The 15,504-nt window shown below is 33.3% G+C and overlaps 1 protein-coding gene across 1 annotated transcript; it reads left to right on the top strand.

Annotated features, from left to right (window-relative positions):
- The first annotated feature begins 4,744 nt into the window (after positions 1 to 4,744).
- On the top strand, positions 4,745 to 8,190 carry LOC107807181 (endo-1,3;1,4-beta-D-glucanase-like). The gene is made up of 7 exons (XM_016631515.2): positions 4,745 to 5,117; positions 5,522 to 5,543; positions 5,835 to 5,958; positions 6,248 to 6,338; positions 6,448 to 6,537; positions 6,870 to 6,970; positions 7,807 to 8,190. The coding sequence occupies exons 1-7, from the start codon at positions 4,961 to 4,963 to the stop codon at positions 7,945 to 7,947; spliced, it is 726 nt and encodes a 241-aa protein (XP_016487001.1). The 5' UTR covers positions 4,745 to 4,960; the 3' UTR covers positions 7,948 to 8,190.
- Positions 8,191 to 15,504: the final 7,314 nt, after the last annotated feature.

The following is a 15,504-nucleotide window of genomic DNA, read 5'->3' as shown; positions in this document are numbered from 1 at the left end:
TTCATACTTTGAGTTGCATCTTGATCTCCACAATTCCCATAAGATAAAGGGCGGCAAGATTTTAAGCACATATGCAGAAACTATGTTTCTAGTCCTCTGCATCTAGCAATTAAATAACAGATTCCATAGATTTACATTTCTGTATGTAATACCCAATGAACCAGCAAAATATTTCCAAATAATTTGAGCATACTGGCCTTGACAGAATAGATGCTCTATTGTTTCTATACCAGAGATCAAACCAGGGCCAATACAACAAGAACATCTTGAATCTATATTGATACCAAACATTGTAATCTTATCATCGGTAGGAAGTCTATCATGTACTGCCCTCCACGTTAAGAAAGCCATCTTGAAGGGTATGTCTTTGTGCCATATTCTGGAGTCAAACTGGTTTATCTGTCTTTTCTGTCTGAGTAAATCCCAGGCTATGGATATAGAGAATTTCCCAGAGTTAGTAAAAGTCCAGCATGGGGTATCCTCAGCTTCCTGATTGAAAGTTAAGAGTTGTTGTGTTAGTTGTATATTTACTAAATCTGGTGGTTAGACCTGGAGGCAAGACCAATCCCATTGACCTTCTTTAAACACCTCATTGAGCATAATGTTATCTTGGACTAGATCATTCTCAATCCTCTTATATAAAGGGTCATGGCTGGACCAATTGTCAAACCAAAAACTAAAGTTTCCTTTGCCAATTTTTCATAGGATTTTAGGCTCCACCCTTTCCCTTATATCACACATAGCTTTCCAGCTGTGAGATTGTCCAGTTAACTTATGTATAGTGAGAGGATGAGTGGTATGGCAGTATTTAACTCTCATGAACCGAGACCACAATGAATTGAAGGTTCTAAAATTCCATCATTGCTTAGTAGTGAAGGCTCTGCATGTGTCCTCCAATTTTCTGAAGTTGGATCCACCTTCATCATACGGAAAGCATGACTTGTTCCAAGAAATCCAGTGGTGTTTACCCCCTTCTTTCAGCCCGCACCAGAAGAACCTGACTATAAATTTTTCAATCATAGCAATGGTGCCTTTGGGCGGGTGAACAACTGTCCGAGTGTGAATATTAAGGGCTAGAAGTACATGTATTATAAGAACTTCTCTGCCTCCATATGAGAGAAACTTCAAATGACATCCTTTGGTTCTGTTGATAACTTTACTAACCATTTCAGAAAAGAAAGAAAGTTTTATCCTTCCTGAGTAGAGTGGACAACCTAAATATTTTATGGGAAACTTGTCATATCTCATTCCCAGTATTCTTCTAACCATTGTGATGGTGCTTTGGGTTGTACCAGGAGCCATAGTAAAATAACACTTGCTTTTATTGATCAACTTACCTGAAACTTTCTCATACACAGTTAAAGTGTTCAGGGTCAGCTGTAGGAAGGTATTCACACTACTGAAAAAAATTATAGTATCATCCGTGAAAGCACGGTGATTGTGTACCTTCTGTTGGAATGTAGCTCATTGAGCATTTGAGATAATAATTCAGCACTCAAGATAAAGAGTGAGGGGAAGGGGTCATCCTGCCTAAGTCCTCTTCCGAATTTAAAAAAACTATGCATGCTACCATTCATTAAAATAGAGTACCAATTATTGGAGATAAATCTTTGAATAAGCTCAATCCAATCTTCTGCAAAACCCAGTTGTCTAAGCATGAAACAAAGAAAAGCCACGAAACTCTGTCGTAGGCCTTTGTCATATCTAATTTGATAACCACGTTGGCATTTTTTCTTGGTTTGCCAATGTTATTGATGATATCTTGTGCTAAAAGAATATTTTCAGTAATGGCTTTGCCTTTAACAAAATAACTCTGATTTTGAGTGATTATCTTGGGAAGAATCTTGCACAGTCTGGAGTTAAGGACTTTAGCAATGATTTTTCTATAAACATTACATAAACTGATGGGCTAAATGTCTGAAAAATGTTGAGGTGATTCAACTTTAGGCAACATGACTAGACAAGTGTGGCAGAAGAATCTTGGTAGGTTAGCTCATTGAAAAAAGGCAATCACAACATTGTGAATATCTTCAAAAATAATATGCCAAACAGTTTGATAGAATCTTCTGGTCAGACCATCTGGCCTTGGAGCACTGTTAGGATTGATGGAGAAAACACTATCTTTAATCTCTTGCAGTGTAGGGATAGAGGTGATAGCTGCATTATCCTTTGTTGTTACAACCTTTTTAACCACATTCAAGATCCTGTTGTCTTCCAATATATTATCTGCACTGAAGAGTTGTTTGAAATACTTAACAACTGCTTCTTCTACATCTTTCGTACCTTCCACCCAGTTGTCATCGAGGTCTTTGATCTTCTATACTTTCAACCTCTTTCTGATGTATCTGATGTATTCTGTGTTATTAGGAGCACAAGTAATAAGTAAAGGGGCATGATCTGAGCATGATCTGGATAAGTGGGTTACACTGGTCCCTCCAAACTGGTCGAACCACTCTGAGTTGTACACTAGCCTGTCTAATCTCTTCCAGATGGTGTTAGGAGGATCTCTATTATCACTCCAAGTGAATAAAGAACCCAAGAAACCTGCATCCTGAAGATCACCGTCAGCCAAATAAGCAATAAAATCAAAACTTTCTTCAATCTTGTATGGCCTCCCTCCTATCTTTTTATCTGCACTTGTGATAACGTTGAAATCTCCTACAACTCCCCATGGGCCCACCACCATACTGGCAACGTCTCTCAGTTCATTTCATAGAATATTTTTCAGTTGTTCATCACACTTTGCATAAATAACAGACAGATAAAAGGGGACGGTGCTCTCAGATTGGGTGATGTGAACTAGAATATGTTATTTTGTATCCTCAATGATGTTCAGGACATAACCAGCGGACCAAAAAATCTAAATTTTATTTGTGCATTTGTGAAAACATGATTGATATCCTAGTTTTCTTTTGAATTTGTCAATCTTTCTTGCCCCTACCATAGGTCATGCAGGAACATATAAGGAATTTTATATTCTTGTTTGATCAGAGTGAGTCTTTCAACAGTTTCTTGGGATCCTATGCCCGTTATATTCCATAAAATTGTGCTAATCATGAGAAATATCGGGGGTAAGGTTAAGTTGTCCCATTTTGTTGTTGCTTGTCTCTTATATGACGAGAGGAACAAATTTGGCACTTGCCGAATCAAAACTTCCTCTTGGAGACAAGTTGTTGAAGTATGTAACATTTTGTTGATCATGGGTAGGGGTGGCGAGCACTACTTCCAAAGCTATAACATCCCTTGACCCTCTTATAACTTCATCATCAGACTTGGATGAGTCATAGTCTTCTGATGAACCTTCCATAACAATGTCAAGCTCACAATCTTTATAGGCTGTGTCTTCATATATTGCGTTCTCTCCCTTTCCATCTATGTTTACATTGCTCACACTGATGTTTGGATCTGAATTCAGCTTCTTTGCACGTTCATATTCCTTTTCTTTTGCCTTTCTTCCAGCACACCTTCCAGATAGCATAGGGTTCGGCCCAAAGAGAATTTTGTGGAGGTGTGTTATCAAGCCTAACTGTTAGTGGCTTCTGTTATAATTTAATTGATTGTTGATGGGTTTCTTCAGCAGATGAGAAAATTGAGTAACAATTTAATTGTGTAATTGTTGCTCTTTTTTAACTGATGAGATAATTGAAAAAAGTGACTGACTATTGCATTTACTAACGGTTTCTCTACCCATTACAATATGAAAGGTTGCACTTTTTAATGCACCATCATTAATTATTATCTATTATCACAGAAAACATAAATTCATCAAGTAAATTTTGCAGAGAATACCAAAGTTCTTAGTAAAAGTTGACTATTTGAATAATTAGGATGTATAAGCTTAAAGAACCTAATAATGATCCGCAATAGAAAAGGTTTATTTGCATTATCTTTATGATTATTAAAAGTGCACTATTTAAGTGTATTTACAATTTTGTACATTACTATTATTGGAGTACTATTTCCTTGAAAGGTAAAAAGGTCACTCAGCTTTTGAGGGAATATTTTTGTAATTCAACTTGGACTTAAAGGCTTCTCGCTTCTAATATAATATCATTGTTAGCTTTAAAAATCAAAAGCGATATTTCAACCATTATAATGTGCAATACTTAAGTTTAGGCACCGGGGCATGGATCATGCATTGGAATTCAAAATTAAATAAAAGAGCACCTTTGAGGTTTATACACTTTCTCTCCTTTCCTATGACCTAATTCAGTTTGGCGGAATAGAGTTAATGAAATTCGTCCAGACATAAGACATTAATTTATTATTAAAAACATATATAAATGGGAAATAATATATTATAAACTTCATAATTAAATGAAAATTAAAAGAAATTTTTTTAAGATGTCCCTTTACATCTTACACGCACAAGTCATTGCTTGCGAGTAAGTTGGTCAAATTAAACAAAACAAGAACGAGGATTAGATGTCTGACGTGAGTGCTGACATTATTTTTGCCAGGTAGATAGTATAGATTACTAGAGTTTCGAGAAAACAAATGTAGTATTTATGTCCTACCGATACTATTCTTATTAATCGATTCAACATTTTTTATATTAAAAATAAATTGTACTATTAAACTTCTTATCTTACCGTAAGTTTTAGTTATACAAATGTTTAAGACTATAAGTTTTTTTAAAAAAAAAAAAATCTTGGTTAAACTAAATCAAACTACTGTCACATTAATCCAAACTGAAGGAGTATGTAATAGTAATAGTGTATTAACTCTTTAATGGCACGAAAGTTGTATAGACAAGAATACATTTTCATGGTGTGTGTATATATATATATACACAAAAACCTGATAAAAATAGATACCACAATCGAGATTGATCTTGGCGACAAACACCTAGTACTATATAAGTGAGAAACAAGAGTGATCTTTGTCAAAGTTGTAGAACATCAGTATCCGAGAGTTACGTTAACCATATTGTTCTGTTTTATTTGTAAACTCCAATATTATGTCGGGTCCGGAGTGTTGTGAAAACCCACCAAAGCTGAGCTCAGACAACAGTGGAGGAGAAGCAGGTCATGTCCAACAACTTGGAGGCTTCAGCTGTTATGTTTCTGGCTCTGTTCATTCCACTCTTGCTCTCCTCCTTGTTTCTGATGTTTTTGGTAAATTCTTTTTATTTAGCTTTCAAGATTTTTGGAATTTCAGATTTCTCTTGGAAGCAGACATTGAAAGCTTAAAAAAGAATCTTGTTTGGTGGTTCTTGTTAATTGAAATCCACATATAAAGACGAAAAGGAGCTATAATTTTGGGTTCATCTCACATATGGTCACTGACCTTTACCCTACCCACTATAACAATAGTAACGTCGTAAAACTATTTTTTTGTCATGTTAATGATTGATGGATTGAGAGATCGATGGAGCAGGTTTCTTTTTTTTACAAATTAATTATTTATGATGCTCTAATCATATATCTGGTGTCAGACTCATATGGATTGTACGTGTCCATTTCCTATCAACAAATAACATTGTGAATGTTCTAATTAGCGTCTTTTTATTAATATGCAGGATATGAAGCTCCAAAGTTAAGGTGAGGACTAGCAGGAATTGATATGAATGCAGTCCAGTTCTGAATTCTGTGAATAAGAATCTCTTTTTTATGTGATTTAATCCTGGTTTAAGCAAAGTTGTCCTTTCACCCTATCAAATTAGCTTCTCAATTCCTACAGAAACTTTATCCTCACTGCACTAATAAATGGTTAAACATCAACGTTAACAATGATGATAAGATGTTGAAATCTTGCTATTGACATATAGATAGCTATATTGGATGTAAATATATATTTACGTCAAACTGATATGCTTGCTTTCAAAATTATAGGAAGCTTGCTGACAAAGTTGCAGCAGCTGGCTTCTACGTAGTAGTCCCTGATTTCCTCCGTGGCGATCCACATATAGCTAATGATGTGAGGCCATTAGAATTATGGATAAAAGATCATGGACCGGTAAGTTTTATTTCTAATACTTTTCTATGCATTTTCTAATTCAATGTGTCTGGATATTAGCTGAGATTTTGAGGTTTGAACTTCATTTTCATGAATCCCTTATGTGATTTTCAATAATGCTTCCTGGAAATATAGGATATCTTGGTTTTTTTTGTGCAGTAGCGAAATCGGACTACCATTTTGTTTCTGCTGAGTTTTGGGGGATTTTGTATATTTGGATTGTTCATTTGTGGAGTCTGGTTGACCTGTCAAGTTTACACTTTTATTTAATGTATTCTTGTTACATTAGGATCAAGGTTTCGAAGATGCAAAACCAGTTATTGAAGCTTTAAAGAGCAAAGGTGTTACTAAAATTGGAGCAGTGGGCTTCTGTTGGGGAGGTAATCTTCTTGCTATGGCTACAAGTTTTTTTTAAATCTTCCTTTGGCATGAATTAATCTACTTTAACGTTATAATTTGCTAAATAACTGTATTTTAAATTCTTTTCAGCTAAGGTGGTTGTGGAACTAGCAAAGTATGCTTATATCCAAGCTGCAGTGCTTTTACATCCTTCATTTGTCGCCGTAGATGATATGCACGGTATGACTTTGTTATTAGATCTTCTATATTTTCTTCTCATCTTTCTCTTGCTTGTGGATATTGAATTCAGCACACCAATATAATGAGCTCATAACATTGAGAATATTCAGGCATAATTTTCATATAGGCCTTGATCGCCTCTTCAGACATTCGTTTTTAAAGTATGAAATCTTTTTCGAGCATCTCTCATTAAAAAAATTCTATTGTGTTTGCCATAGTAGCTCTTTTACTTGTTAATTCAGAGCAGGATTCATAAATCAATGCAGTCTGGGCTGAGTTAGGTTGTTTTCCATTTCAGAAGTCATAAGTTCCTAATTTGTTGTGATGTTCAGCTGTTAAAGTTCCAATCTCAATATTGGGGGCAGAGATTGACAAAAGATCTCCGCCAGAGCTTGTCAAGCAATTTGAGATGGCCTTAAATGCTAAGCCCGAGGTAGGAAATTTTAGTTGCTTATGATTTTCACTTGTAGACATTACTTTAAAGCCTCTCCATTGGTGATCATAACCTTCTTATGTTGTTTTTACAAAAGAACTCAATTGCACTCACATACTTACTTTTGATTTGAAGCACTTTCATTGACTATTCACTTTATTATACTACTATATATAAATATATGACTTAAAACTCAATTCTGCTTCAGTAAGGGGAAAAATAAAAAGACGAAAGAAAAATGGAAAAATGGAATCCTTTAATATCCATATAAATATATTGGCATCCCCATGTTGCAGAATGATAGCTAGACTGCCAACTTGTGAACAAGCTTATGTTCCAAATTTCTGACATATTGCTATTGAGTGATATGCTTACTAATTTTATAAGGATATGTTGTCTGTGGATGAACCATAGAGAAGTTTTTTGGTCAGTTTATAGGTGCACATTTTAGAGTGCTACTTTCGTCATCTTGAGAAGTGCTTTGAACCAATGCAAGCATTGAAGTAATTAACTACTTTCAGCAGCATGTCATAATACTTGACTAATTAGAGGTGTATTCAAGCTGTATGACTACACAGTTGGTTACTGGTTCCACAGAGGCTTGTAAGCAGTGGCGAAGCCACATGGTCACAAGGGTGGTCAACTGACCACCCTTCGTCGAAAATTTGCACTGTGTATATAGGTAAAATATTACGTTTTAGAGGTATATAACACATATTGAACACTCTTTGTCGGGAATTATTTTTCATTCTTTCAAATTTGAATACCCTTAGGAAAATCTTAGCTTCGCTACTGCTTGTAAGAATGAATGGGACGGTTATGGTGTTTTCGTGCAGGTTGATGCATTTGTGAAGATTTTTCCCGGGGTTGCACATGGTTGGTCAGTGAGGTACAAAGACGAAGATGAAGTAGCTGTAAAATCTGCTGAAGAGGCTCACCAAGACATGTTGGGGTGGTTTGAAAAGCATCTCAAGTAATACTTGCTTTCACCGTCTTGTATTAATTAAAAAAAAAACAGCCGAGTGCACAAAGCATCATATATTCCTTTCCTCGTATGTGTTTCGTTAATAGGCTTAGAAAGGTTTTCTCTGCAGCAAATGATTTCATCTGCATCTTGTCAGGAATGTGGATTTCTCATTTCTCAGTAGGAGAAATGAGTGTTGTTTGTATTTGGTGTTTGAATAAATTTGTTAAAGCAATCTATAAGACTCTTAGAAGTACTGGTCGAGTTCAATAAACTAATGTATTAAACTCTAATCAGCTCAGTTTTAGAATAATTACTCTAAGTTGGTGGTGGAATTATTGGGACAAACATGAGTTCAGATTCTTAAGACAGATCAATACAGTCAATTTAATTAAAATATATAGGAGGTTGCGGGTTCGAGCTGTGGAAACAGCCTCTGACAGAAATGCAGGGTAAGGCTGTGTACGATAGACCCTTGTGGTCCGGCCCTTTCCCGAACCCCGCGCATAGCGGGAGCTTAGTACACCGTGTTGCCGTTTATATAGGACCTTTACATTACCAATTAGCATTATTTTTGACTCGTGAATCTATCTCTTGAAGTCTTGATAGGTCTTCCTTAATTAACTAGTCCAACGCAGTTAGGTAGATGTTTACCTCCATTGATTTAATTTCCTAAGGCGAATATCCTTTCAGCTTTGAGTGTCTTCTCCAATAGTTATAGCGGTTTATTGGCACTAGATTTACCTCCTTGTTAGGAGGGAGTAAATTTTGAAAATCTTTAAACTAGTTTTTTTTTAAGTTCCAAAAGATTTAGTGAATGACTTCTTTTTCATTTCTCATGAAAAGACATACTGGCCACCTCAAAAAGGAAAGCACGTGAAAGTATGTAATGAACTCAAATTCAGAGTAACAGTAACTGAACCTCTACTCTATTAATAAGATTGATAAGTGATTACAATTCAAATAGCAAAATGCAACAACTTAGTAGCAGAATTACAATCGAAATTGCAGGAAGTAAAATAACTAGGGATAGATAGAAGAAGGGAATGAGAAGGTTAGACTCAGAGAATGGGAGACGAGGAGAAGCAGACACTTTTCTCAACAATGTGTATAGATCCCCAAAATAACCGACCACTATCACTTTTTAACAAAACCTTCGTTGTGCCACTACTCAACCTGAATCCCAAATGAACTTGCCCCTATTGCTTGTTTTCGGCCCAATAGTTACTTGTGTGACATTGGACTGGGCCTGATTCATAACAAAGTAGAACTTAATTAATCTAATGGGGACATGACATTGACAGAAGTAAAGGGAAAAAAATTAGTAGCAATCATAAATCGATCCAATGGGCAAAAAACAATGGCTTGGTGAAAGGATCACCATGAAAAGAGAACTATGTTTCTTGATCGTGGAATTAAATTGATATTCTGAAGCCACCTTTAACTACAACATAAATTCTAGCCAATAGAGAGAAAAATCAAATTTTGTAACTCGTTCTAGTCATTTTCTTTTCATTTTTTCTCCACGCGAATCAAATACCGATGTAAAGAATTACATGAAAATGATATATCAAAGTAGTACTTATCACAACTAAAAAAGATTTTGTGGTGGCTGTTGAGTGGATTTTCTTCACCACTTAATATGCATAAAGGTTCCAAAACAAAACAAAAAAGTACAGAAAAGCTTAATTAAGTAGACAGTCACATAAAGTTTTAGGAACTAGTCATTATATAAACATGAGACCAATTACTTTTAGGAACTAATCATTAAATTAACGTGAGAACAAGTAAAGATTTCAAATTAATTATCCTTTAATTTACATAGAATGAAAGAGCACGTCAACTCAAAAGTGAGTACCCTTTTTTTAAAAAAAGTAAATGTATCATAATGCTTAAAAACGTGGGGTATGATTACTAATTTATTTTCTTCCTCTTCCAAAAGAAATTCGATTTGGAAAAGAAAGAATGTATATAATCCAGCATCTCGGGCAGTACGTGCCGGTGCCATATTACGAAGAATAAGAATTCCTTTATTTACCAAATAAAATATTAAAGAGAATAATTTTTCTTTCAAAACAGCAACTTGTTTTTCTAATTTTATCATCTACTGAAAGTCTAATTTGCGAAATATTCTCCCATCGATGTAAAATTTCTCGAGCCTTCTTTTAAACAAATTAAATATCACCACTCGGTCATAAACAACCCTCTAGAAATGATCAATTTATTTTCTAGTTTAGAGTTATGTAATAAGCACTGGGGGTTAATTAGATAAAAGGTTTGCAGAGATTGAGCCTTCAAAAGAAGCTGTAAAATGCTTCTTAAGAACCAAGGTTATAATTGAAAATAAATTTTAGTTGAGTTTCATTTCAAATCAATCAAACACTTGTTTTAAATAACACATCGTATATTTTATTTTTAATATGAAAAACCAAACATCTAAAAGTTAAAAAATATTAGATGACACAAATATCAATCAATTATACTTTATACGGAAAAGGGTCAGAAATGCCCTTAACGTATTAGAAATGGTTCAAAAATGACCTTCTTCCACCTATGGGTTCAAATTTGCCCTTAATATTATTTTTAGGCTTAAAAATACCCTTTTTTTAACGGAAAGATGACATAGCATTAATGGACATTTTAACATTAAGGGCAAATTTGAACCCATAGGTGGAAGGAGGGCATTTTTGAGCCATTTCTAATACTTAAGGGCATTTCTGACTCTTTTCCGTTTTAATTAAACATGTAGCATTTATTTAGTCTAGAAAAAAGTGAATATTTTTTTACTAAAAACTGGAAAAAAAAAACGAAAATATTTTTTTTTTTCAGTTTTTACAAAAAAACTGCTTTAAAAAAGCTGAAAAATACTTTCTAAAATAATATTTTTGTAAAAATTGAAGAAAAAAAAACTGAAAAGCAATTTTGTAAAGCAATATTTTTGTAAAAGATGAAAAAAAAAAATTCCTCTTCTTCTTCCTTCCTTGTTTGTCCATATGCTTTCTGAGTTCATTTTTTATATATTTTAGTTCTTCTAATGAGTCAGTATATCAAAACTGAAATATTTTCGTTTTTTCAGTTTTTAGTAAAAAAATATTCATTAGTCTCGGAAAATGTAGCATTTATTTAGTTAAACATGTAGCATTTATTTAGGAATAGATTGGCTTTCTGAGTTCTGGAAAAATAGCATTTTAATTAAACATGTAGCATTTATTTAGTTTGGAAAAAAGTGAATTTGTTTTTACTAAAAACTGAAAAAAAACAAAAATATTTCAGTTTTGATGTACTAACTCATTAGAAGAACTAAAATATATAAAAAATGAACTCAGAAAGCATATGGACAAACAAGGAAGGAAGAAGAAGAGGAAATGTTTTTTTTCAGCTTTTACAAAAACATTGCTTTAGAAAATTGCTTTTCAGTTTTTTTTTCAGTTTTTACAAAAATATTGTTTTAGAAAATATTTTTCAGTTTTTTTAAAGCAGTTTTTTTGTAAAAACTAGAAAAAAAAAATTTCATTTTTTTCAATTTTTAGTTAACAAAAAATCACTTTTTCCATACTAAATAAATGCTACATATTTAATTAAAACGAAAAAGGGTCAGAAATGCCCTTAACGTATTAGAAATGGCTCAAAAATGCCCTCCTTCCACCTATGGGTTCAAATTTGCCCTTAATGTTAAAATGTCCATCAATGCCATGTCATCTTTCCGTTAAGAGAGGGGCATTTTTAAGCCTAAAAATAATATTAAGGGCAAATTTGAACCCATAGGTGGAAGGAGGACATTTTTGAGCCATTTCTAATACGTTAAGGGCATTTCTGACCCTTTTCAGTACTTTATATTTGCAACATAAAGCAGGAGCTTTATAACCTTTTTGGAAGCCCTTATACATCCGTGCAAGACAAATATACTGAATACACTTTTGGACGTGTAACCCTATTTTTGGTGCTGTGAATTTTGATTTGATCTCACGGCCAAAAGAGTATATAGTTAGGTTTTATCTGCCCCCTTTAACTATATAGTATAACATTTCTTTTTCTTTTTTAAAGACACATTTTTATATTTATTAATTTTTTTTCAAAAGTCCACCATTAGTGGATTGTGAGGTTTAGGCTTGACCCCGACCTGTAGATTATCAAAAATGATTAGTACATGGAGGATGACATATACCATACCCTCCAAACTATAATGAAGAGTGATATTAATCACACTTATGATCATTTGAAAGTAAGAAGATTTCCTAACTTGGAAGATTAACTCCATTACATTCTGATTGCAATAAGCTTCGCAAAAGGATGCTATACATACAGTTACCACCACTATACAATGGTCAGAAGTATCTATTGTTTGCCTCATTAAAAACAAAATGGTTCTTCCTTGGTTTTATTCTGAAATTTGGGATGCTCTCTTTATCCAATCTTACTATTTACTTCACTGTTTTTGGTAAAGAACTACTTCCATCAAAAGTAAATTGATCTTTCAAGTATTCCCCATAACTGGCGAGTTGATCAGCAGCCATATTGCCTTCTCTGTAAATATGGAAAAACTCAAAATTAGCAGTTCTAGAGAGCTGGATAATCTTATCAATAATATACTGGATTTGTCAAGGTGGTTTCATTTTGTTGTTAATCATATCGATAATCAACTGGGAGTCCGATTTCACAACCACATAGAGAAAACCTCTACTAATGCACAACTTCATACCCTTTAACAAGGCCTTTGCCTCAGCCAGGTTGTTACTCTCGTAGCCATAATATTTAGCATAAGCCAGAACACAAACTCCCATATTATCTCTGATGATACCTCCTCCGCCATAACTTCCCGGATTTGCCTTTACAACAATCATCAATATTCAACTTCAACCATCTAATATCAGGTTTCTTCCATATAATAATTTGACTGCTGATTGACTGCTTTGCATTTTCAACTGCATAAGAAAGCTCATTCCAAGCTAGAGATAATTGCAGTCTAGGGAATTGACTATTTAGTAATATTCCCGTGACCTTACAAACTTGTTGTATGATTATTCTACCAGACATATGAATATTCTCATATCAAGTAGCACACCTGCTCTTTCAAATTTTTCAACATATAAATATTGGAAGGCACTGAAATACCACAGCATGGACACTATTTTTAGCCTTGGTTAACCACCAAGACATAAGAGTCTGCATAATATTACCATGTCTAATCACAATACCACAACTTTGAGCAAAAAAAGACCTTACATGTATAGCAATCTGACTTTGACAAAATAGGTGCAAAATAGTCTCATCCTGATGGTTAGGGCAACAGGAACACCTGGAAGGCATCATTATATTAAATTTTTGAATAGCTTCATCAACTGAAAGTCTTTTCTGGATCAATCTCAACATGAAAAAAGATATTTAAAAGGAATTTTTCGATGCCAAATCATGTTAGAAGTGAAGGAACTAGCCCTCTGTTTTCTCATATGTTGCCAAGCAGATTTGCATGAAAAAACACTTGTAGTATTAATAGTCCATACTGACGAGTCTTCTCTACCATTATGGATCTCAATTAATTGAATAGTAGTGACAATATACTCAGGGAGAATATCTTTGAGTTTGGTGACATTCCATGTCCCTCCCACAATGAAATTAGTCACGAGAAATCGAGAATGTTTCTAGGGGCATTTTGATATTGAATAACATTGGCCAATGCACCCCTACCAGTCCAATTGTTCCATCAGAAGGACATCAGACCATCTTCTCTACCATTATATTTGTTCTTTTGTTAGGGCTTTTATCGTGTTTTTCTTATTATCTTGTTTAAGCATTCGGTGTCAGGAACACGATTGATTTAAATTGATGCGATAAAATCATATTTAACGGTGGTCGGTGGATATACGTTGCTCCTTCGTTGAAATTTTTTATTATTAAAATCAAAATATTGGATATAAATATAAAAAATAACACAATTTGTCATTTTAACAATCTATTTATTTGTTCATATCTTCAAATATTGATATTGCTTACAAAATATCTTAGGCACAATACTAATTTTAGTGTTTATACCTACTTCCATAGCTCAAATCCACTAAGCTTATTAAGGATAACAAACTTAGGGGTCATTTGGTTGGTGGGATAAGGGATAACAATCCCGAAATAAAATGTAAAAGTATTTTATCTCGCGTTTGATTTCATTTTTTAACCTGAGATTGATAATCCTGAAACTAGTTACATCACAATCAAGGTATTATTTTGTCTCATATTCAAGATGGAATAATAATGTCAGGATTACTAATTTCGGGATAAACTACTAAAATAACAAAGATGTCCTCCTCCGAAGCTCTTCTTTCAAAGCCCTTTAGAAAGTTAAAAGTTAAAATTAAAAATAAAAATTTATCTCAACTTATCTAATATAAGCAAAATATATATTTTATATTATATCCTATATATCTCATTTTTTTAGTCAAATGAACTAAATATTTACTAATAAAAATATATTTATTAAATAATACAATCACTATTTAATCCTTGTATTATAATTCCGGTATAACTTATTTCTAAATCAAACGATCCCTTATGGTTGGCAGTAAATTTTGTTTTTATTGTGATCCATCATTATATTTATTATATTTATTCATTTGTCCACATCTTCAATCGATAACGCTTACAAAATTGTTTACGCACAATACTAATTTTAGTGTTTATCTATCTCTACTTCCAGAGCTCAAATCCACTATGTTCATTAAGGATGAACGAACTCTTTGGGGTCGTTTGGTTGGTGGGATAAGGAATAATAATTCCGAAATAAAATATAAAATTATTTTATCCCGAGTTTGATTTCTTGTTAAATATGAGATTAATATAAAATTAGTTATACCACAATTATTGTATTATTCTATCACACATTGAGAGTGGAATAACAATTTCAAAATTATTAATCCTGAGATAAAATACTAAAATGATAAAGATGCCCTTCTCTAAAGCTCTTCCCAAGTCTTTAAAAAAATAAAGGTTAAAATTTAAAAAAAAAGTTTATCTTATGGTTGGCGGTATATTTTTTGTAAAATTTTCATGTGGCGTCCAATTTTGTGCCACCCATTGAATTTGGATCCAATTTTTTAAAAAGAATTAACAATACTCAATTTTTGGATAACTTCAAATATATACACTTTTCTCTCCTTCTTTACTGTTGTTTTCTTCTTCTTTATGCTTGGAGTTTCTTCTTCTTCCTCTTAGTTGTAAAATAATTTTGTTAAATTTTTTGTTTTTATGACAATTTGATGGTTCAAATTTGTTCTTTATGATATTTGAAAGTTATGTTTCAAATTTGAGTCAGTGTTTTAAAAGGCGTGGGGCGTAAGGCGAGGCATATTACATATGCTTCAATGAGGCGTAAGCCCCGAGGCACGGGGCATAAGCCCTATATGTATTTAATTTTTAATATTTTATAAAATAATATAATGACAGTAAATATTTATAAACAGGTAAAATTGCATAAAAATTTAAGAAAACTATATATATGTGTTCCCCCATCCCCACAAAAAATTAATAATCATACTTCACAGGTCAAAGTAATCACTTATGTTAGTTTACAGATATGTATAGT

This window comes from Nicotiana tabacum, chromosome 14, assembly GCF_000715075.1.
Source record: "Nicotiana tabacum cultivar K326 chromosome 14, ASM71507v2, whole genome shotgun sequence".
Lineage (NCBI taxonomy): Eukaryota > Viridiplantae > Streptophyta > Magnoliopsida > Solanales > Solanaceae > Nicotiana > Nicotiana tabacum.
Note: the sequence above shows the minus strand (reverse complement) of the source record. Positions and strands in the feature narration are given on the sequence as shown.

Excerpts from the sequence above, each read along its gene's own strand:
- LOC107807181 (XM_016631515.2), top strand. The coding sequence starts at position 4,961 with ATGTCGGGTCCGGAGTGTTGTGAAAACCCACCAAAGCTGAGCTCAGAC. Across the intron at positions 5,544-5,834 it reads TATGAAGCTCCAAAGTTAAG|GAAGCTTGCTGACAAAGTTG; the intron begins GTGAGGACTAGC and ends TCAAAATTATAG. Across the intron at positions 6,971-7,806 it reads CCTTAAATGCTAAGCCCGAG|GTTGATGCATTTGTGAAGAT; the intron begins GTAGGAAATTTT and ends GTTTTCGTGCAG.